At 41.7% G+C, this 24,916-nt stretch overlaps 1 protein-coding gene across 1 annotated transcript in view; it reads right to left on the bottom strand.

The window, feature by feature from the left end:
* slc35e1 (solute carrier family 35 member E1) overlaps positions 1–24,916 on the bottom strand; it is a 59,918-nt gene that overhangs the window by 15,203 nt on the left and 19,799 nt on the right. Inside the window, exon 4 of the mRNA XM_063032239.1 lies at positions 5,379–5,504. Within this exon, the coding sequence (XP_062888309.1) occupies positions 5,379–5,504 (126 nt within the window). The remainder of the gene's footprint in view (positions 1–5,378; positions 5,505–24,916) is intronic.

Below are 24,916 nucleotides of genomic sequence, written 5' to 3'. Positions count from 1 at the left end.
TACAAGAATGCTGCCCAGCTACAGGGCCTGAGCTATAGGGAGAGGTTGGGCATGTTGGATGTTTATTCCCTGAAGTGTGGGAATGTAAGCAGTAACGTCATAAAAGCGTAGAAAAAACATGAAGAGCATTGAAAAGGTAGACAGTTATGATCTTTTCACCAGGGTTGGAAAGTACAAAACTAGACGACACAGATACAAGGTAAAAGGGGAGAGATTTAATAAAGAACTCAGAGGTAAATTCCTTACACAAAAGGTAGTGAGTATTTGGAATGAGTTGCCAGAGAAAGTGATAAGGCAAGTATAACTGCAATATTTAAGAGCCATTTTGAAATGTATATGGGAGTGTCTTGGAGGTTTATGCACTTAATGCAGGCCACTGAGACCTGCTATAGTCGGCATGGATTATTTGCACTGAAGGCCCATTCCCATGTCACTCCACAACTCCAGGTGGAAATTAGGTGTGGTTAGTCAGGATTCATGATGCAAGAGTTCATGATACAAAAAGGTTCCTTAAGGTTGTTATAGCTGGGGTGATAGTGGGGACAAGCTCTCACTACCTATTAAATGCTCCCAATGGCATGTGTCTCAAATAGCCTCTGACAACCACCAAGTCCGGCTCCTGGCCTTCACATGTGGCTTAGCTACTAAGCCCGGTGGAACCATTTTTACTGTCAGGCAAAGGGGCAATGACGGGTACTAGAGCCTTAAATCCAGTCGATTCACACAGAAGGGGCTCGTCAGCCGTGGTTGGCAACTCAGCAACTCACCAAGGAGAAGAAAAACCCTGATCTCAAACTTCCGCTGCCTTGCAGCTATACCCACTCATGAAGCGGTCTTCAAGAGTAAACCCTGAGGAGAAATATGGACCTGGAGACCTAAGGCAGTCCAACGTTGAACTCAATGCTAATTAGAAACTCATGCAATACCACTGGTGCCATTCCTTCGGATTTAGCAGCTGCCTGGAGAGGGGAGCCTGCTACATGAGCAACAGCTTGCTCTCTGTATCGTACTGCCCTGGTTTGTGTACTGGCTTGCGTATTACATAGATAGCTAAGTCGCAACATCCATGGTTGACTCCAACCAATGGAGGGCCCTTCCTGGGCAATTATAAGATTACTTAATGCAAACCAGTTTAGATATTTTTGCTATGTACACAGTGTGCTCAGTGTTTTAGAATGCAGCACAGAAATGTGATAAGCCCACCAGCAGAGCTATGTTCTCAAATTCCAATTTCTACACTATTTTAAATCTTTCTCCAATTTCCCTTAACACATTGCTACCATCTCTGCCACTTAACCTCTGGTGAATAAAATTTTATAAGCTGTGGTAACTAAAGCAAGCATGAAAATTCTTTCGATTTTGCTTTATATATTTCTCATGATCATTGTCATTCTTGAATATTCACTCAAAGAACTCAAGACTCTGAGAAATTTGCAGGCCAGGCAGCATCTCTAGGAAGAGGTGCAGTCGACGTTTCAGGCCAAGACCCTCCGTCAGGACTAACCAGCAACTTTGATGTGTGTTGCTTGAATTTCCAGCATCTGCAGAATTCCTGTTGTTCTCTGAGAAATTTTATTAGTTTACCCTGACTTTGCTCTCCTCCACCAAAAAGAGCCATAATGCTTTTGTGCCTCCACCATTATTTAGATCATCATTCAAATAACTCCTTGGTGTTCTTTTCACACTCCTCTAACATATTTCCAGTTATGGCTTACACAGAATGGCACTAAACACTCCAGCCATACCCTAATTATTCACTGCAATCTTGTTAAAGCTCTAATGAACTTCTGTACAAATTCCTAACATATTCTTTCTGTAATGGTCTTTTCCACCTGCACTCATTGCTATATCCAGACAAAATTTACACTGTAGGGTGTGTTTGCTGTTTACCTAAGAGCTCATGTCCAGTAATATACAAAGCCAATGTGTACGATGACATGAACGCAGCAGGCCAGGCAGCATCTGTAGGAAGAGATTTTCAGGCCGAGACCCTTCGTCAGGACTAACTGAAGGAAGAGTGAGTAAGAGATTCGAAAGTAGGAGGGGGAGGGGGAGATCCAAAATGATAGGAGAAGACAGGAGGGGGAGGAATGGAGCCAAGAGCTGGACAGGTGATAGGCAAAAGGGGATACGAGAGGATCATGGGACAGGAGGTCAGGGAAGAAAGACAAGGGGGGGGGGACCCAAAGGATGGGCAAGAGGTATATTCAGAGGGTCAGAGGGAGAAAAAGGAGAGTGAGAGGAAGAATGTGTGCATAAAAATAAGTAACAGATGGGGTACGAGGGGGAGGTGGGGCATTAGCGGAAGTTAGAGAAGTCGATGTTCTTGCCATCAGGTTGGAGGCTACCCAGACGGAATATAAGGTGTTGTTCCTCCAACCTGAGTGTGGCTTCATCTCTACAGTAGAGGAGGCCGTGGATAGACATGTCAGAATGGGAATGGGATGTGGAATTAAAATGTGTGGCCACTGGGAGATCCTGCTTTCTCTGGCGGACAGAGCGTAGATGTTCAGCAAAGCAGTCTCCCAGTCTGCGTTGGGTCTCGCCAATATATAAAAGGCCACATCAGGAGCACCGGACGCAGTATATCACCCCAGTTGACTCACAGGTGAAGTGTTGCCTCACCTGGAAGGACTGTTTGGGGCCCTGAATGGTGGTAAGGGAGGAAGTGTAAGGGCATGTGTAGCACTTGTTCCGCTTACACGGATAAGTGCCAGGAGGGAGATCAGTAGGGAGGGATGGGGGGGAAGAATGGACAAGGGAGTTGTGTAGGGAGCGATCCCTGCGGAATGCAGAGAGAGGGGGGGGAAGGAAAGATATGCTTAGTGGTGGGATCCCGTTGGAGGTGGCGGAAGTTACGGAGAATAATATGTTGGACCCGGAGGCTGGTGGGGTGGTAGGTGAGGACCAGGGGAACCCTATTACTAGTGGGGTGGCGGGAGGATGGAGTGAGAGCAGATGTACGTGAAATGGGGGAGATGCGTTTAAGAGCAGAGTTGATAGTGGAAGGGAAACCCCTTCCTTTAAAAAAGGAAGACATCTCCCTCGTCCTAGAATGAAAAGCCTCATCCTGAGACACTTCTCACACTCTTAAACTTTTCGATGATTTTAAGTTCCCTGGCCCCCACCGCTTTATTTTCACCATGGATGTCCAGTCCTTATATACTTTCATCCCCCATCAGGAAGGTCTCAAAGCTCTACGCTTCTTTTTGGATTCCAGACCTAATCAGTTCCCCTCTACTACCACTCTGCTCCGTCTAGCGGAATTAGTCCTTACTCTTAATAATTTCTCCTTTGGCTCCTCCCACTTCCTCCAAACTAAAGGTGTAGCTATGGGCACCCGTATGGGTCCTAGCTATGCCTGCCTTTTTGTTGGGTTTGTGGAACAATCTATGTTCCGTGCCTATTCTGGTATCTGTCCCCCACTTTTCCTTCGCTACATCGACAACTGCATTGGCGCTACTTCCTGCATGCATGCAGAACTCGTTGACTTTATTAACTTTGCCTCCAACTTTCACCCTGCCCTCAAGTTTACCTGGTCCATTTCCGACACCTCCCTCCCCTTTCGAGATCTTTGTCTCTGTCTCTGGAGACAGCTTATCCACTGATGTCTACTATAAGCCTACTGACTCTCACAGCTATCTGGACTATTCCTCTTCTCACCCTGTCTCTTGCAAAAAAAAAAAAAATCCCTCCCCACTGATCTCCCTCCTGGCACTTGTCCGTGTAAGCGGAACAAGTGCTACACATGCCCTTACACTTCCTCCCTTACCACCATTCAGGGCCCCAAACAGTCCTTCCAGGTGAGGCAACACTTCACCTGTGAGTCGACTGGGGTGATATACTGCGTCCGGTGCTCCCGATGTGGCCTTTTATATATTGGTGAGACCCAACGCAGACTGGGAGACCACTTTGCTGAACATCTACGTTCTGTCCGCCAGAGAAAGCAGGATCTCCCAGTGGCCACACATTTTAATTCCACATCCCATTCCCATTCTGACATGTCTATCCACGGCCTCCTCTACTGTAAAGATGAAGCCACACTCAGGTTGGAGGAACAACACCTTATATTCCGTCTGGGTAGCCTCCAACCTGATGGCATGAACATCGACTTCTCTAACTTCCGCTAAGGCCCCACCTCCCCCTTGTACCCCATCTGTTACTTATTTTTATGCACACATTCTTCCTCTCACTCTCCTTTTTCTCCCTTTGACCCTCTGAATATACCTCTTGCCCATCCTCTGGGTCCCCCCCCCCTTGTCTTTCTTCCCTGACCTCCTGTCCCATGATCCTCTCGTATCCCCTTTTGCCTATCACCTGTCCAGCTCTTGGCTCTATCCCTCCCCCTCCTGTCTTCTCCTATCATTTTGGATCTCCCCCTCCCCCTCCTACTTTCAAATCCCTTACTCACTCTTCCTTCAGTTAGTCCTGACGAAGGGTCTCGGCCTGAAACGTCGACTGCAGCTCTTCCTACAGATGCTGCCTGGCCTGCTGCGTTCACCAGCAACTTTGATGTGTGTTGCTTGAATTTCCAGCATCTGCAGAATTCCTGTTGTTTGTGTACTATGACATTACAGCTTGATGCAGTATTGCAATTGTTCAGAACTATATTCTTACCAAAGGATTGAAATGTATTCCAGTGAGAGATCTGGCTTGTACCAGCAGCAGGAATCCACAAGCCTGTTGCCAGGCTGCTGTTCTAACACTCAGGTTTCAGGGGGCAGGGAGAAGATCCAATGGGTGATCTTTCCACAGATGTACATCCTTCACTGGTAAAAATGAAGAGTGAAGATAGAGCAAGAGAATGCCCATCAGTCCTGTGATGTTGAAACACTCTGCAGTTTTACTACTGAAATAAGCTTTTCATTACTTAAGACAACAGAGTGTTGATACAGAACAGTTCTGATATCATCTTTGCTCAAAAAAGGAACGTTTTTCTTTTGCTTTTCAGGGAAAAGATGCAGAAGATCCTGTGCTTCAGTAATGCATTAGCATGCAAAGAATCTGACTTTCTTTCTTACTCAGGTCCAATGTACTGATCTCAATAAGTCTTCCTCTAAATTAAGTTCAATCTCCTGTCAGTCCTAAGCTTGTTATCTTATCCCTGGGGGTCTAATGTCAAGGATTTTCTTTTATCACCTTATTGTGTTTCTTCAAAGTCAAAGGTAGCTAGGGAACTCAGGTTTCTTTAGTCATCTCACATAGGCCTTCACATTTTGAAACAATCTATGGTACCATTGTTCAACAGGAAAAGCTGAAATACAGATCATTTTGCAGCAAATTTTACAGCTACGTAGGCTGATGTTGAATTCTTACATAAACTGGAAACACAACTTGTTGCCAACTGCACAGAGACTTTGCATAAAGATGGCACTCACAACTGAGCTGTTAACAAAAAATGCAGAGAGATCGACAAGGATCCAAGTTGGAATCATAAAGATTACAGCATAGCATCCAAGGATATAGAGAAGTCGAAGGTGATGCATCCGTGTGTCCCTCAGCACCTGTAGGCAGAGCAAAGGTCAAAGACATTAAGTGTGACCTGCAAATGAGCATATAGATTAGGGCAGGGGTTATTTTCAAAATCAGAATTAACCATTACATTAATGCACCTTAATACTTGCGTTACTCTATTCTGTACAAATTTTTGTTTTTTATTACTTTATACACCCTTATTACTAAACGCAAGCTATAGCATTCCATTTCACACCAAGCCAATTTTCCTTGTTTCACTCTCCGTAAACATGAAGTCATTAAAAAAAATCTGCTTAGCCACTTACCACCCAACGCTTGCCAATCTACAAACCCCATTTCAAAAAAAGCTGGGATATTTTCCAAAATGCAATAAAAACAAAAATCTGTGATATGTTAATTCACATGAACCTTTATTTAACTGACAAAAGTACAAAGAAAAGATTTTCAATAGTTTTACTGACCAACTTAATTGTATTTTGTAAACATACAAAAATTTAGAATTTGATGGCTGCAACACACTCAACAAAAGTTGGGACAGAGGCATGTTTACCATTGTGTTACATCACCTTTCCCTTTAATAACACTTTTTAATCGTTTTGGAACTGAGGATACTAATTGTAGCAGATTTGCAATTGGAAATTTTGTCCATTCTTGCTTGATATAAGACTTCAGCTGCTCAACAGTCCATGGTCTCCGTTGTCTGATTCTCCTCTTCATGATGCGCCATTCATTTTCAGAGTCAATGGTACCTTCACATACATGCAACTCACCTATGCCGTGGGCACTGATGCACCCCCATACCATCACAGATGCTGGCTTTTGCATTTTTCACTGATAACAATCTGGATGGTCGTTTTCATCTTTGGCACAGAGAACTTGACGCCCCTTTTTTCCAAAAACTAGCTGAAATGTGGACTCATCTGACTACAGCACATGGTTCCACAGTCTTTCAGTCCATCTGAGATGAGCTCGGGCCCAGGGAACTCGCCAGCGTTTCTGCATAGAGTTGATGTATGGCTTCCTCCTTGTGTAATACAGTTTCAAGTTGCATTTCTGGATGCAGCGATGGACTGTGTTGAGTGACAATGGTTTTCCGAAGTACTCCCGAGCCCAGGTGGCTATAATTGTCACAGTAGCATGACGGTTTCTTAGGCAGTGCCGCCTGAGGGCTCGAAGATCACACACATTCAACAGTGGTTTCCGACCTTGCTCTTTACGCACTGAGATGTCTCTGAATTCTCTGAATCTTTTCACAATATTATATACTGTAGATGTTGAAAGACCTAAATTCTCTGCAATCTTAAGTTGAGAAACGTTCCTTTTCTACTTTTATACCCAGTCATGATACCTCACCTGCTACCAATTAGCCTGCTTAATGTGGAGTCTTCCAAACCGGTGTTACTTGAATATTCTATGCACTTTTCAATCTTATATTAACTCTGTCTTATTTCAACTTTTGTTGAGTTTGTTGCAGCCATCAAATTCTAAATTTGTGTATATTTACAAAATACAATTAAGTTGGTCAGTAAAACTATTGAAAATCTTTTCTCCCGTACTTTTGTCAGTTAAATAAAGGTTCACGTGAATTAACATATCACAGATTTTTGTTTTTATTGCATTTTGGAAAATATCCCAACTTTTCTGGAAATGGGGTTTGTACATATGCCCAGGTAAATATTGCAAAAAACATTTAAACCTAATTTTGGTTTCAAGTCTCTCATTGCGGCCCTTTCCTTTCTCTGTAAAAATCATTAACTTTATAAGCTGAGATATCTGCAGTCTTCTACATGGTCTTTCGTTGACCCCAGAATTAGTTGTTTACCATCAACTCCATGCTTTCACCTTTCAAGACTGTAAACTTATGGAATATCCGAGTTAAAAATTTCCATCGATCTAATTCATTTTACATATTTAAAATGTTTCTTTTCATTCTCTGACCAAGTACCTTCTTTGGAAGGTCAATTCTGTTTAATAATGTTCTGCAAACATTACCTTGCTTTACTAAACAGATTACGTCATATAGAACGCAAACACGAGGAAATCTGTAGATGCTGGAATTTCAAGCAACAGACATAAAAGTTGCTAGGCCAGGCAGCATCTCTAGGAAGAGGTACAGTTGACGTTTCGGGCCCAGACCCTTCGTCCTGACTGACGATCACCTGCAACTTTTATGTGTGTTGCATGTCATTTAGAAGTTGCATTTGTTGTAACACAATGAAGAACAAACATATTTGTACAAAATGTACTTGTGCAATATTTTTGTTTATTTCACCTCTTGGAAACCAATCTAACTAAGCTTGGCCAAGGGACTGCTCCATCAATTAACCAATCAGCAACAAAGAGCTCAAGTATAATATTGTAATATTTTCAACCAGCATGTAATTAATGGAAGGAAAATAAATGTTGCACTGCAGTGACAGCTGAGTACGAATGCTCCCCATTGCGTCAGCAATTTATAGTGCTGCCACAAAAAAACTGCTTGATCTTGAGCTTTAATTGATTAATCATATCATAAATGTGCATCAGACGCAAATCTTCAGGAGTACCACTACACTACTATATGAAATATCTATTATTTAGCAATGGTCAAGAATAGTAGAAAAATAGGAAATAACTGGAAATACTCAGGTCTGACAGAATCAAGACTGGTAGTTTGTTTCCCATAGGGCAGTGACAACTTTCATCCAATGATCACCATTGTACACCTTCCAAAATCCACTACAATAAATATTAAAATCCTTAGTACAACCACCATAAAATTTGAACTAATTCAAAACTCTGTGCATATCCTTTCACTTCTTTGTCTGTATTCCCCTTCACCACTTAACTCCGCTGCAAACTTTACCCTATTTCATGCGATTCAGCTTTGAACTTTCCTTGAAAAATTCTGGAGTTTTGGGATATTTTTGACTGAAGCTGGATGAACTTCGGATCATTCGGGAGGCAGAGGCAGAAATAGGCAAGAGTTTCAGGGAGACAGTCACCACCTAAAAGTCAGGAGGCAGGTAACTGGGTGACTGTCAGGAGAGGCAAGGGGGATAGACAGAGCAGAGCACCCCTGTGGCCATTCCCATCAACAATAAATACACTGTTTTGGATACTGTTGGTGGGGACGACCTACCAGGGACAAGTTGTAGTGGTCGCGTCTCTGGCACCCAGACTGGACTCTCAGCTCAGAAAGGAAGGGGGGAAAAGAGGAGAGCAGTAGTGATAGGGGAGTCAATAGTTAGGGGGACAGATAAGAGGTTCTGTGGGAGAGATTGAGAATCCCCGATGGGTCTGTCACCTCCCTGGTGCCAGGGTCCGCCGATATCTCGGATTGAGGTCTTGGTATTCTCAGGAGAGAGAGTGAGCAGCCAGATGTTGTGGTCCACGTGGGGACCAATGACATAGATAGGAGTAGGGATGAGGTCCTGAAGAAGGAATATAGGGAGTTAGGAAAGAAGTTAAAAAGCAGGACCTCAAGGTGGTAATCTTGGGATTACTGCCTGTGCCACGAGACAGAGAGGGTAGGAACAGGAAGTTATGGCAGATGAATGCATAGCTGAAGAGTTGATGCAGGAGGCAGGGGTTCAGATTTCTGGATCATTGGGATCTCTTCTGGGGAAGGTCTGACCTGTACAAAAAGGGTGGGCTGCACCTGAACTGAAAAGGGACCAATATCCTGGCGGGCAGGATAGAGCTGTTGGGGAGGGTTTAAACTAGTTTGGCATGAGGGTGGGAATCAGAATGTGAGTGCAGAGATTAGGGTAGAAGGACAAGGCCATGATGCTATGTGTTCTGAGTTGGTGAGGAAAGACAGGCAGGAGACAAAACATAAATATGGCCAGTTAGAGGGGTTGAAATGTGTCTATTTCAATGATAGGAGCATTAGGAATAAAGGGGATGAACTTAGAGCATGGATCTGTACGTGGAACTACGATGTTATGGCCATTACTGAAACTTGGCTGGAGGAAGGGCAGGATTGGCTGATGTAGGTACCGGGGTTTAGGTATTTTAAAAGGAATAGGATGGGAGGTAGAAAGGGGGGGGGGGGAGTAGCATTACTGGTTACGGATAGTATCACGGCCATAGAAAGGGAGGACACTGCAGAGGGAGTGTCCACTGAGTCGGTGTGGGTGGAAGTCAGAAATAGGAAGGGATCAATCACTGTACTGGGAGTAGTCTATAGGCCCCCAAATAGCCCTCGGGACACCGAGGAGCAGATAAGCAGGCAGATTTTAGAATGGTGCACGAAATACAGGGTTGTAGTTATGGGTGATTTTTACTTCCCCCATATTGACTGGCACCTCCTGACTGCAAGGGGGATAGATGGGGCTGAATTTGTCAGGTGCGTTCAAGAAGGATTCCTGACACAGTATGTGGACCGGCCGACCAGAGGACAAGCCATACTGGATCTAGTTCTGGGTGGCAGACCTCTTGGTGGGGGAGCATTTTGGTGAGAGTGACCTCAACTCCCTTAGCTTCAGCATAGCTATGGAAAAGGATGAAAACAGACAAAATGGGAAAGTGCTTAACTGGGGAAGGGCTAACTATGAAGGGATGAGGCAGGAATTAGCGAGAGTAAATTGGAAACAGATGTTCAAGGGTGAAAGCACAGAAGTACTGTGGAGGAAGTTTAGGGGCCACTTGTGCTGGGTTCAGGATAGGTTTGTCCCACTGAGACAAGGAAAAAATGGTAGGAAAAGGGAACAGTGGCTGACGAAACACGTGAGGCAACTTGTCAAGAGGAAGAAGGAAGCATATGTTAGATATAAGAAGCAGGAAGCAGGAGGGGCTCATGAGAAATATAGGGTAGCCAGGAAGGAGCTTAAGAAAGGAGTTAGGAGAGCTCGAAGGGGGCATGAGAAGGCCTTGGCATGTAGGATTAAGGAGAACCCCAAGGCGTTCTATGCGTATGTGAAGAACAGAAGGATGACAAGAATGAATAAAGGATAAAGAAGGCAACATGTGCCTGGAGGCAGGGGAGGTTGGGGAGGTCCTAAATGAACTTTGCTTCAGTATTCACAAGTGAAAAGGACTTGTGAAGACTCCGCCTTCCACCTGTGGACATGTAAGACACAGCGTCTTTCTGTCTGCCTTTAATTTCTCCCTTTCCCGCTTACTTTGAAATCTTAACTTTATTCAGTCGGATCTGTCAAAGTGATAATTATAGTTATGGCTACCTTGAGAAGCACTAAAAAGAATCCTGATACAGGTAATGGTAAATCTAAAAAAACTGACCAAGCTCCTGAAGAGCCAGCCTGGGTTAATAGATTAGAGACTCAAATGAGCTCTATCGTCGCTGAACTAACTCAACTAAAAGGAAGTCTTCTCCCTTGGGAGGGAAAAATTGATCCTTTGAGCTTGGATCTTAAAGAAGTAACTCACAATGCAGCTGATATTTCTTCTCATCTGGAAAAGGCTCAACGACGAATTGATTTGGAAGCTTGTTCTCGTCAGAACAATATTTGAATTGTTGGATTGAAAGAGAAATCAGAATCTGCCGACATACTGGACTATGTCGCTAAAATGTTTCAATCTCTATTTCTTGAGGCATTTTCACAATTACCCGACATTGAAATAGCTCATAGGGTTGGAATTCCGGGACAAGGTAAAAACAGACATATTATCGTGCATTTCCTTCGTATTCGAGACAAAGACCGTATTATTAAACTGGCAAGAAAACAAAGACTGTTTAAATTACAAGGCTCTGAAATTCATTTTTTTCAAGATTTTCTGTGTGAAATTGTTCAGAAATGTTCTGGATTGGCGGCCGCAATGCGAATGGCCTTTCAAAAACAGATGCATCCCTTTTTTCTGTATCTGGCTAAATTAAGGCTTTTCGCTAAAGACTCTGGGGTTCGTATCTTTGAGGATCCAGCCGATGCACTGCATTTGATTAATTCTCTCCCGGATGAGTCTGAAGCCTGAAGTTTAAAAGACTTACAATCATTCGATCGTTTTGCGATATAAGGAATGATGAGATTGGAAGAATTGAGAAGTACAGAAAGTCTTGGTATTAAAAAGTAGTTTTATCTTTGAAATAGACTGGTTTGGACGGTTTTAATTTTAGAAGATATCTTATGGGATCTGTTGGAAGACTGTAGAAATTTAAAATCATTTAGCATTTCTTTCTACACACATCAAAGTTGCTGGTGAACGCAGCAGGCCAGGCAGCATCTCTAGGAAGAGGTATAGTCGATGTTTCAGGCCGAGACCCTTCGTCAGGACCCTTCGTCGAGACCCTTCGAAGAGTCTTGGCCTGAAACGTCGACTGTACCTCTTCCTAGAGATGCTGCCTGGCCTGCTGTGTTCACCAGCAACTTTGATGTGCGTTGCTTGAATTTCCAGCATCTGCAGAATTCCTGTTGTTAGAATTTCTTTCTGTTTGCTACATCTATAAATTAATTGTTTTTTTTTGCTTTGTATGTTTTTGTTAAGAACTTTTAACTCACTATTTGGGTTTTTTTTTTAAACGTTTTATAGATAGATGAAATAAATTAAAGATGGCGATGTTTTCTCTTCTGTGCAAATATTTCAAGAATTTGTTTTGGAAGTGTTTTTTCTTATCTAATGTTATGAAGGTTACTTTCTAAATTGAAGGTCGTTTCTGTTAACTGTTTTTTCTAATTTAATTGTAATGGGTTGTATGTCGACTGTAATGAGTTGTATACTCGGGAGAGGGAGACAGATTACCTTTTTTCATCTGTACCTTTTATTTAGGCAGATGGAGTTCAGAATTGCTTCTAATGCATTCCTTGGGGCTTGCGTCGATTGATATCGACTTATTTCTGGGCTTTGTAGGTTGGGTGGGTTTTTTTTCTTTTTCTTTTTTATTCCCATTATGGAATTCCGGAGCGTACACAAATTGTTACCATTGTTGCTCATCACCGTCATTCACGACTACCTTCTCCTGACATGTGTTTAATTGCTTTCGTTAGATATAAAGTTTCATGATGTTATTTAAACAGTTAAATGTTTTAAATTGTAATGTCCATAGTTGGAATCATCCTATTAAGTGTAAGAAAACATTTAAAATTATTAATCTATTCCAACCTGATATAATTTTTGCACAAGAGACACATGTCAGGTTAGGTGATAAAAATTGATTTTTTAAAATTTTGGACGGATCTTCAGATTCACGCAAACTCTCAAAGTAAAATTAAGGGTGTTTCCATTTTATTGATTCTAATATTCCCTTTAATCAGGAGGATATTATATCTGATATTAATGGTAGATTTTTGATTGTTAAAGGAACAATTTACAATAAGAAAATGGATTTGGTTAATATATATGGACCAAATGCTGATGATCCTTCATTTTTTAAAGATATTTTCGCTCTGTTACCTGATCTAAATGAATATATGTTATTAATGGGTGGAGATTTTAATACTTGCTTAAATCCCCTATTAGATAAATCATTATCTAGACATCAACTCCCTAATCACTCTACATCACTTATTAATTCCTTTTTAATTGATTATGGTTTAATTGAAGTCTGGAGACATATGTATCCTACCGATAGAGAATATTCCTTTTTTTCACATGTTCATAATTAAATATTCAAGAATCGACTACAGCTGTCCCCCGCTTTTCGAACGTTCGCTTTATGAAACCTCACTGTTATGAAAGACCTACATTAGTACCCTGTTTTTGCTAACAGAAGGTGTTTTCACTGTTACGAAAAAAGCATCGCGTGATAAAAGGCAGTGCACTGCACGCCCCAAGCAGCCGCTCTCCCCCGGATTCGGAACTGCTTTGCTTTAACATGTGCTTGTGAGCAGCTGTTTGCAAGATGAGTTCTATGGTTTCGGAAAAGCCTGAAAGAGCTCATAAGGGTGTTACACTCAGCGTAAAACTAGACATAATTAAGCGTTTCGATCATGGTGAACAAAGTAAGGACTAAGTGAGTTTGGCTTGTGGAAGTTGACGAAGATGATGTTGAAGGGGTTTTGGCATCCCATGACCAAGAACTGATAGATGAAGAGCTGATGCAATTGGAAGAGGAAAGGATAACAATCGAAACCAAATGAGTAATGGTAAAGTATGACTTTAATTTTGAAAGGGTACGTCGGTTTAGGGGATATTTGCAGGATGGTTTGAGTGCTTATAAAGAACTGTATGAAAGAAAAATGCGTGAGGCTCAGCAGTAAAGCAAGCCTTCCACATCAGCCACAGCAGACGACGAACCTCGACCTTCGCCATCGAGGCGGGCAGTCATAAGAGAAGATGACCTGCCTGCCCTAATGGAAACAGATGACACCCCAGTGTCCCACCACCCCAACACCCAGGCCGCGGACAGATACCGACTCGCAGAGAATGCAGCAGTAGCCGGGAGACACACAGCACATCTTTAAGAAAAAAGCCGAAATAAACATGCTAATTAATTAGGTGCCGCCCGACACCTGACTGTCAGCCCAGATCAGAGGCAATGCAATTGTTCCCTTTAAATGTTCCTGTTTTTATGTATAATGATATTCCATTTAGAATTGTGAACTCTTTTAAATATTTGGGTATTATCATTACAAGGAGGTCAGGCGGGAGGAGAAGATGGCAGCGTCCAGTGAAATGATATCGTATCTGTTAAATAGGGGCCGTGGACAATTCTGATTTGATGAAGATAGACGTGAGAAGCAGAGAAACATCTGGAGAAACTTCTGGTATACCTGGTTCACTGCTGTTGTTACTGTGCGATTGAGAATCTCCGAAGGGTAGGCCCCAAAATCCCGGCTTTGCCTGCTGCTGGCAACCGAGGCTGAGGTCGAAACGCTTGGATAGAGATGGTGCTCGGTACTCGGTGTCAGAGGGCTGATCAGAGCTCGAAGTTTTCTGACGACTCAGAGTTGGACTGTGGTCGAGCATGGCAGGGAGATGTGGGATTTTCGAGAAACTTTGAACTTTTTTACTGTGCCATGGACTGTTCTTCATCAAGTTATGGTATTGTTGCACTGTTGTAACTATATGTTATAATTATGTGGTTTTGCTAGTTTTTCAGTCTTGGTCTGTCCTGTGTTTTTGTGATATCACACCGGAGGAATATTATATCACTTCTTAATGCATGCATTACTAAATGACAAGACTGTGTGTCCTCATAATCTAAATCTAAATCTACAAAAAAAAATAAGGATCTTTATAAAGCTAATGTAGTTCCTATGAAACAATTATTTTCTAGATGGAATCCTCTTACACTTTAATAGGTCGTATTCATGCCATGAAAATGATGATTTAACCTAGATTTTTATATATTTTTCAAAATACACCTATTTTTCTAACTAAAAATTTTTTTGATCAAATTGATTCTACTATTTCGTTCTTTATTTGGAATAACAAAAAACCAAGAGTTAACAAGTTTCATTTACAAAAATCCAAAAAAGATGGTGGACTTGCACTACCTAATTTAAGATTGTATTATTGGGCTGTTGATATTTGACAACTATGTTTTTGGTTATATTGGCTCAATAAGAGCCAAAAACCAGCTTGGAATGGTTTGGAATTTAAAGCTATTAATCAATTTTATATAACTTCATTATTAGGAGCTCCATTATCTTTACAACTTGCTAAAATTTCCAATTTAAATCTCTACCCTGTTATTAAACAGTCCTTACGGATTTGGTTTCAGTTTTGCAACTCTTTCAATTTAAAAACAATTTAAATTGTCTAGCCCTGTATTTCGAAATTTGCTATTTAAACCTTCAATTACTGATCCCATTTTTCTTTTATGGAGAAATAAAGGGATCTGTTCTTTTACAGATTTATTTAGTGATGGTTGATTGATGACTTTTGAAGATTAATTAGCAAATATTCTCTCATACACATTTCTTGCAATATTTTCAGGTTAGACATTTCTTACAAAAATATGTTTCTACGTTTCCACATACGCAAGAATCTTATTTGTTGGATACTATTTTGAATATGAATCCTTTAGTGAGAGGTAATTGGTAGAATTTATAATTTATTTTTACTACAAGAAGATAACCTCTCACTAAAGATTAAACAAGACTGGGAGAGAGTACTTAATATGACTTTTGTTAATGAAGATTGGTTGCGAGTTCTGAAAATGGTTAATTCTTCTTCCATATGTGCCAATCATTGTTTAACTCAATTTAAAATTGTTCACCGTTATTATTTAACAAAGGAGAGACTATCCAAAATATTTTCTAATATAGATAATTATTGTGATAGGTGCAAACATGAAGTAGCTACTTTGTTACATATGTTCTGGTCATGTCCCTCATTGGGGAACCCTCATTGAAATCTTTTTGGAAATCTTTATTTTCTACAATTTCTAAAGCTTTGAAAATTAATTTACAACCTAATACATTGACTGTTCTATTTGGAATAGTTCCGCATCATATTCGGGTATTTCATTTTCAAACCAACATGTAATTGCATTCATTACATTGTTGGCAAGAAGGGCTATTTTATTGAAGTGGAAAAATATATCTGCTTCTACACTAATTCAATGGTTTTCCCAAGTAATGTTATGTCTTAGTTTGGAAAAAATTAGAAGTAGAACTTTTGATCCCCGATTCGATTTTGAGAGAAGGTGGGGCTCTTTTGCTAAATATTATCATTTAATTTGAATTAATTTATATTGTTTCCTTCCAATTTTATGTTATATAAATGTGATTTGGCCATTGTTGTTTTCTTTTTCTTCATTTTTATATATATAAATGATTGTAAGATGTATTGCTCTGGGAGTTGGTTCCTAATGATTTGTTTCTCTTTTTTTTTTGTTTTGTAGTTAGTGGGGTTTTTTTTTCAGTTAGTTGGGGCTCTCTTTTTTCCTTCTTTTTCTTATATAATTTTTTTTTCTTTCATTAGCATGTTTTTTTCTTCAGCTTTATTAATTATATATATACTAATTTGCTGAACTTCTGTATTTTATAGTTGTAGAAAATTATATATCAATAAAAAGATTTTAAAAATGAAATGAAACAAGTGAAAAAGACCTTGATCAGTGTGAGGCTGAAATAGAACAGGCTTGTGTGCTGGACAATGTGGAGATTAAGGAAGAAGTAGTGTTGGATCTTCTTAAAAACATCAAGATTGGTAAGTCCCCAGGGCCGGACGTGATATACCCCAGATTGCTGTGGGAAGTGAGAGAAGAGATCGCTGGAGCAGTAGCTATGATCTTTGAATTCTCTTTGGCTGCAGGGGAGGTGCCTGAGGATTGGAGAATGGCAAATGTAGTTCCCTTGTTTAAAAAAGGTAATAGGGAGAATCCTAGGAACTATAGACCGGTGAGTCTTACGTTGGTGGTCTGCAAACTATTGGAAAGGATTCTTAAGGATAGGATCTACGAGCATTTGGAGAAGTACAGTCTATTCAAGGATAGTCAACATGGCTTTGTGAAGGGAAGGTCGTGCTTCACGAGCCTAATTGAATTTTTTGAAGAGATAACAAACGAAATTGATGAGGGTAGGGCAGTAGATATGGTCTACATGGATTTTAGCAAGGCATTTGACAAGGTCCCCCATGAGAGACTCATCCAGAAAGTCATGAGGCATGGGATCAGTGGAACCTTGGCTGTTTGGATAAAAAATTGGCTCACAGGAAGAAACCAGAGGGTAGTAGTGGAAGGAAAGTATTCTGCCTGGAGGTCAGTGACTAGTGGGAGTGCTGCAAGAGTCTGTCCTGGGACCTCTGCTCTTTGTGATTTTTATAAATGACCTGGATGAAGATCTGAAGGATGGATGAGCAATTTTGCGGATGACATGAAGATTGGAGGAGTTGTGGATGGAGCTATAGGTTGTCGAAGATTACAAGAGGATATAGACAGGATGCACAGTTGGGCAGAAAAGTGGAAGATGGAGTTCAATCTGGATAAGTGTGAGGTGATGCATTTTGGAAGGACAAACCAGAAGGCTGAATACAGAGTTAATGGTTGGTACTTCAGAGTGTGGATGAACAGAGGGACCTTGGGGTTCAAATCCATACATCCCTCAAGGTCGCTGCCCAGGTTGATAGGATAGTTAAGGAGGCTTATGGGATGCTAGGCTTCATTAATAGGGGTATTGAGTCCAACAGTAGGAAGGTCATGTTGCAACTCTACAAATCTCTGGTGAGACCACACTTAGAGTATTGTGTTCAGTTCTGGTCACCTCATTATAGGAAGGATGTGGAAGCTATGGAGAGGGTGCAGAGGAGATTTACCAGGATGTTGCCTGGATTGGAAAACAAGTCTTATGAGGCAAGGTTAGCAGAGCTGGGAGGCTCCTGGTGGAGGCTAAAACATTAGGGGTATTTAAAGAGCCTCTTGGACAGGCACATGGATGAAAGAAAAATAGAGGGTTACAGGGTAGAGTGGGTTTAGTATTTTTTTTAAAGGAATATATGGGTCGGTACAACATCAAGGGCCGAAGGGCCTGTACTGTGCTGTAGAATTTTAGTGTCTAGTGTAAATAAAGCACACAGGAGCAACGTACACAAGTTGTTACTAAGGGAATCTACATTAAAAGCAGAATCAGATGTATTATCACTGACACAATGTGAAATTAGTTTTGCAGCAGCAGTACAGTGCAAGACATAAAAGTTACGACAAATTACAAAAATAAATAAATACTGCAGATGATAAATAAATACTACTGTTGATTAGTACTGATGGTGTGGTGTCAAATACCAAGCTGCAAACAATAAACAGTAGACTAACATATGTTTTGTTGTTGTCTAAGTGCTCCAAAGCCGAGTGGAGAGCCAGAGAGATTGCGTCCATGGCAGATGTTGTGGTGGTGAGCAAACTGAAATGGGTCCAGGACCATGTCCAGGCAGTAGTTAATGCTGGCCATGACCAAAGCACTTCATCACAGTAGAGGTGAGTACTAGAGTGACTGTCATTGAGGAAGCTCACCATGTTCTTCATTGGCAGCAGAACTATTGCTGCCCTTTCGAAGCAGGTGGGAAGCTTTGATTGCAGCAGTGGAAAGTTGAAATCGTCCATGAACATTCTAGCTAGTTGGTTGGTACAGGTTTTGGTACTGCCAGGTATACTATCAGGGTGTGACACCTTGCAAGGGTTCACCCTCTTGAAAGATGTTTGACACTGGCCTCCAAGACAGGAATCACATAGTTGCCTGATATTATGGGGATTCAAAGCAAAAAAGGCATTGAGCTTGTCATGGAGTGAAGCATCACTGTCAATTACGCTGATAGGTTTTGCCATACAGAAAATAATGGCAAGCAAACACTGTCATGGCCATCGCGCATCTAATTGTCTCCAACTTCACATGGATTTGCCTTTTTGCTCTAACGATGGCCTTCCATGGGCTCCTGGACTTCTTGTAGAGTTTTTCTGGGTTGCTGGTCTTGACTGCCATAGATCTTGTCCTCAGTAAACTATGAATCTCCTGGTTCGCTCAGGGCTTCTGGTTTGTAAAAACTTGGTATGTTCTCAAAGGCAGGGGTCCCCAACCTTTTTTGCACCGTGGACCGGTTTAATATTGACAATATTCTTGCGGACCGGCCGACCGGGGGGGTGTTGGGTGTTCAAATAGGGTTAAACTCACCTCAACATGTCTTTTACAGTTAGGGTTGCCAACTTTCTCACTCCCAAATAAGGAACAGAAGTAGCACTCAAATACGGGGCACTTGTGTTTACCCCGAGAAAGACTACCCTGAAGGCTTGCGCGGGCACCTGTGTGCATATACGTGACGTGTGTATGCGCGCACGTGCCGATTTTTTTTTCCACAAATCGGTTTTGGCTTAATCTTCCTGACTACACTGTACATACATTATTTCTACTTTATATAGGCTGTGTATTTATCATATCATTCCTGCTTTTACTATATGTTAGTGTTATTTTAGGTTCTATGTGTTATTTGGTATGATTTGGTAGGTTATTTTTTGGGTCTGGGAACGCTCAAAAATTTTTCCCATATAAATTAACGGTAATTGCTTCTTCGATTTATGCTATTTCGGCACGAAAGGTTTCATAGGAACGCTCCACCTTAGCGGGGGGAAATACGGGACAAGGGCGGTCCCGTATGGGACAAACCAATGTAGCCCAGTATACGGGATGTCCCAGCAAATATGGGACAGTTGGCAACCCTATGTTCAAGTTCAACAGTGTGTGACAGGGAATGAGGAAAGGTGTAGCTGACTCATATCGTTTCCTCGTGGCCCGGTAGCACATGCTTGTCGGCCCGGTGGTTGGGAACTGCTGCTCAAAGGCACACAGTTGTCCATTCACACCTTTATAAAGTTAGTGATGACTGTGGTATATTCATTCAGATCAGAAGATGAATTCCCCAATGTAGAATTCATGCTTTCGTTGTGGAAAAGACGTATATAGGATAGGGGCAAAATAAACAGGTGGATGAGTTATATACATGGAAACAGGCCCTTTGACCTAACTTATCCATATCGACAAAGATGCCCATTTCAGCTCATCCCATTTATTCACTTTTGGTCCATCTCCAAGTCTTTCCTATCCATGTACTCATCGGGGCCTTTTCTATTATTTGGAGATACAGCACAGATCCAATGAGCTGCCACGCCCAACAACCAATTTAACACTAGCCAAATCACAGGAAAATTTACACTGACCAATTAAACTACTAACCAGAAGTGTCTTTGGAATGTAGGAGGAAACAGGAGCACCTAGAGGAAACCCACACGGTTCATGAGAACGTGCAAACTCCTTACAGGCCACAATGGAAATGAAATCTGAACTCTATCTGTAATAGTGTCACACTAACCGCTACACTACAGTAGCACCCCAAACATCGAAACATATAGTGAAATGCATCATTAACGTCAATGTCCAAAGATGTATGGACAGTCTTGGTCATTGACGCATAGAAAAATAGAGGGCTATGGGTAACCCTAGGTAATTTCTAAAGTACATATATGCTCGGCACATATTGTGCGCTGAAGGGCCTGTATTTTTGCTGTATGTTTCCTATGTTTCTATGTGCTGGGGACAGGCCAGAAGTATTGTCGTGCTTCCAATGCCAACACAGCATGCCCACAACTTACTAACTCTAATCCATGCATCTTCGCATGTGGGAGAAAACCAGAGAACCTGGAGGAAACTCATGCAGTCATGGGGAGAGTTCCTTACAGACAGTAGTGGGAACTGAACCCAGGTGTTATTGCTGGCGCTGTAAAATGTTATGCTAACCACTATACACTACTGTAATGGGACAATAATGTTATTGTACCTGCCCAAATTATACTACCTTGCACGAGGTTCTGAATAGGTTTCTTCCTTTGAGGTAGGAAAGGATGGTGGGGTGAAGGAACCGTGGTTGACAATAGAAGTGGAACATTTAGTCAAAGGAAAGAAAGAGCATACTCAAGGTTTAGTAATCAAGGATCAGACAGGGCTCCAGAAAGTTACAAAGCAGCCAGGAAGGAGCTGAATAATGGACTTAGGAGAGCTAGAAAAGAGCACAAAAAGGCTTTGGTGAGTAGAGATTAAGGAAAAATCCAAGACATTTTACAAGTATGTGAAGTACAGGAGTATGAATAGAGTGAGAGTAGAACTGACCAGGAGTAGAAGAGGAATCTTGCCTGAAGTAGGTGGTAGAGGAGGTCTTTAATGAACACTGCGTGAGTATTCACCAGTGAGATGGACATTGACCAATGTGAGGGCAGTGTAGAACAGGCTAATTTGTTGGAACATGTCGACAGCAAGCTAGAGGATGTGCTAGAACTTTTAAAAAACATTAGAACATCATTTTTCCAGTGGCGCCATTAAAAAGGCAACTCGTGCAAGCAACTCCAATATAAATCTTCAAGTATTCCTGATATAAACTGCTACAGCTGAAATCCACAGCTATAGCCATGGACAATACAGTAAGCGACATGGGTATAAAAAATCTATTGCTACTCAATGACGATGAATCTTTGATGGTAATCTCCAATCACAAATGCAGTTCCACTTTAAGACAGCAGAAGAGGATACCGTGCTGGATTAAAAGTTATTTAAAGAGAAGAGGGTTCTGACTGCCACTACAGCCCGTTCAGTTGGCAAACGCACTATCTCAGGGAAATAAAATCAAAGACCTCAGAGCAAGGAAGGACATTCTTGCTGTTGAGGGAGTGCAGCGTAGGTTCACAAGGTTAATTCCTGGGATGGCGGGACTGTCATATGTTGAAAGATTGGAGCGACTAGGCTTGTATACTCTGGAATTTAGAAGGCCGAGAGGGGATCTTATTGAAACATATGAGATTATTACGGGAATGAACTCACTGGAGGCAGGAAGCGTGTTCCCGCTGATGGGTGAGTCCAGAACCAGAGGCCACAGTTTAAGAATAAGGGATAGGCCATTTAGAACGGAGTTGAGGAAAAACTTTTTCACCCAGAGAGTGGTGGATATATGGAATGCTCTGCCCCAGAAGGCTGTGGAGGCCAAGCCTCTGGATGTTTTCAAGAAAGAAATGGATAGAGCTCTTAAAGACAGCGGAATCAAAGGTTATGGGGATAGGGCAGGAACTGGATACTGATTGTGGATGATCAGCCATGATCACAGTGAATGGCGGTGCTAGCTCGAAGGGCTGAATGGCCTACTCCTGCACCTATTGTCTATTGTCTAAGATTGCTGTACCAAAGGGACATCTGGTACTTTTGTGTTTGTTGTTTCGCAGAGTTTTGGCTATCCCTTAGCATTCTGGATGCAGCAATACAGCTCACTGCCTTCGTGATTTACTGCCTAGAGGACTGCTGAGTCTTTCAAAGGCAGAGGAGGTGAGTATGCTTTATGATTAACTCCTCATGGTACACAAACATGGCAGTCCCATCCCAGTCCTGCTCACCTGACCTGGAACATCTAGCGATCAAGTCTTGTCTACTTTAATCTGATAATCAACATTGGCGCACCTCAAAGATGTGTGCTTAGCCCATTGCTTTACTCTCTCTATACCCATGACTGTGTGGCTAGGCACAGATCAAATGTCATCTATAAATTTGCTGACAACACAACTATTGTTGGCAGAATTTCAGATGGTGAGAAGCCGCAGAAGAGCGAGATAAATCAGTTGGTTGAGTGGTGTCGTAGAAACAACCTTGTACTCAGTGTCAGTAAGACCAAAGGATTGATTGTGGACTTCAGAAAGGGTAAAATGTAGGAACACACACCAGTACTCAGAGGGATCAGAGGTGGAGGGAGTGAGCAATTTCAAGTTCCTGAGTATCAATATCTCTGAGGATCTATGCTGGGCCCAACAAATGCAGTTATAAAGAAGGCATGAGAGCGACTATATTTCACTAGGAACTTGAGGAAATTTTGTATGCCACCAAAAACTCTCGCAAATTTCTACAGATGTACCATGGAGAGCATTCTAATGGCTGAATCACCATCTGGTATGGTGTTTGGGGGCAGGGGGAAGAGGGGCACTGCACAGGATGGAAATAAGCTGTAGAAAGTTGTAAACTAAGAAAGAGAAATTATCAATTTACAATTATCTTTGTGTCTTTACTAGCCACAAGAGTAGTATCAAATTTTTGGAGGGAGGCAAATGTTATTCCTTTGTTCAAGAAAGGTAATAGGGAGAACCCTGGGATTTATAGACCAGCGAGCCTTACATCAGTGGTGGACAAACTACTGGAGAAGATTCTTACAGACAGGATTTATGAACATTTGGAGAAGCATAGCCTGGTTAAGAACAGTCAGCATGGCTTTGTGAGGGACATTGTACCTCATGAACCTGATTGAATTTTTCAAGGAAGTGACAAAACAAATTGATGGAAGTAGAGCACTGGATGTGGTATACATAGAGTATAGAAAGGCATTCAGCAAGGATCCCCTGGTAGGCACATTCAGGAAGTCAGGAGGCATAAGATCCAGGAAACTTGGCTGTGTTGATTCAGAATGCAGAAGGTGATAGTAGATAAGACTGTATTCTGCCTGCAGTTCGGTCATCAATGGTGTTCGACAGGGATCTATTCTGGGACCCCTGCTTTTTGTGATTTTTATAAATGACTTCCATGAGGAAGTGGAAGGTTGGATTAGCAAGTGTGCAGGTAACACGAAGGTTGATGGTATTGTTCATAGCATGATAGCGATTGTCATAGGTTATAACAGGATAATGATAGGATGCAAAGCAGGGCTAGGAAGTGAAAGATAGAGTTCAATCTGTACGAATGTGAAGTGATACATTTTGGAGGCAGAATGCAATTCGCAGGCTTAGTGGCAAGATTCTTAGCAGCGCAAAGTAACAGAGGGATCTTGGGCTCCATCTCCATATAACCCTCAAAGCTGCACAAAATGATAGGATGGTTAAGGCAGCATATGGTGTGTTGGCCTTCATTAGTCAGGGAATTGAGTTTAAAAGCCACGAGGTAGTGTTATAGCTCCATATAACTCTGGTTAGACCACACTTGGAGTATTGTGTTCTGTTCTGATCACCTAGTTATAGGAAGGACCTGGAAGTTGAGAGGATGTAGAGGAGATTTACCAGGAAGCTGCCTGGATTAGAGAGCATGTCTGATGAAGAGAGGACAAGTGAGCTAGGGCCTTTTTCTTTGGACTGAAGGAGGATGAAAAATGACTTAGAAGTGTATAAAATGATAAGGAGCATTGATACAGCCATCGTCTTTCTTCCAGGGTGGAAATGGCTAACACGAGAGAACATAATTTTAAGGTGATTAGAGGGAAGTGTATGGAGTAGCAGGGTAGTTTTTTTTTTAAAACACAGAGTGGTGGGTACGATGTTAAGGGTGGTGGTAGAGGCAGATATATTAGGGACATTTAAAAAACTCTTAGATAGGCGCATGGGTGAAAGAAGAAAAATGGAGGTCTATGCTGAAGGGAACCATTAGATTGATCTTGGAAAAGGTTAAAAGATCAGCACAACATCATGGACTGAAAGCCCTATACTATGCAGTACCGTCCTCTGTTCTATTCAAGATGAAGAATCTACATCTCTCATACATTGCAAACTTTTATAAGGTCAATCCTCATCCTATCCAATCTCTCCTTAAAATGTTAGCTCTCCAGCCCCAGCAACATGTACAAACCTTTTCTACACACTCTCCAGCATTGCCTAGCTTACCATCATATAGTGACCAGAACTACACACAAAAAAAAACCCATATGCCTTCTTCACCACCATGTCTAACTAGGTCAACAGTTTCACTTAACTACAGCACTTCCCTGATTTAACTTCCCACAATGCAGCATTTGCACTTGTCAGAGTAAATCTTGTCTGCCACTCTTTTGCTCGCTCTCTCGGTTGATCAGGATCCCGTTGCAAGTCTCCTTCACTGTGCACTATATAACCAATCTAGGTGCCATCCACTAACTTACCTATCATGTCAACTACATCCTCATCCAAATTGTTACATATAGCAAACACAGGGGGCAAGCACCGATCCATACAGCACACCACTGGTCACAGTCCTCCAATCTGAAAAACAACACTCCACTCTTACCCTCTGACTCCTTCCACCAAACCAATTCTATATCTAATTTGTTAGCTTGCCCTATATTCATATTATCTTATGGGCCAGTCTAC

The sequence above is a fragment of the Mobula hypostoma genome, chromosome 24 (assembly GCF_963921235.1).
Source record: "Mobula hypostoma chromosome 24, sMobHyp1.1, whole genome shotgun sequence".
NCBI classification, from domain to species: Eukaryota; Metazoa; Chordata; class Chondrichthyes; order Myliobatiformes; family Myliobatidae; genus Mobula; species Mobula hypostoma.
Note: the sequence above shows the minus strand (reverse complement) of the source record. Positions and strands in the feature narration are given on the sequence as shown.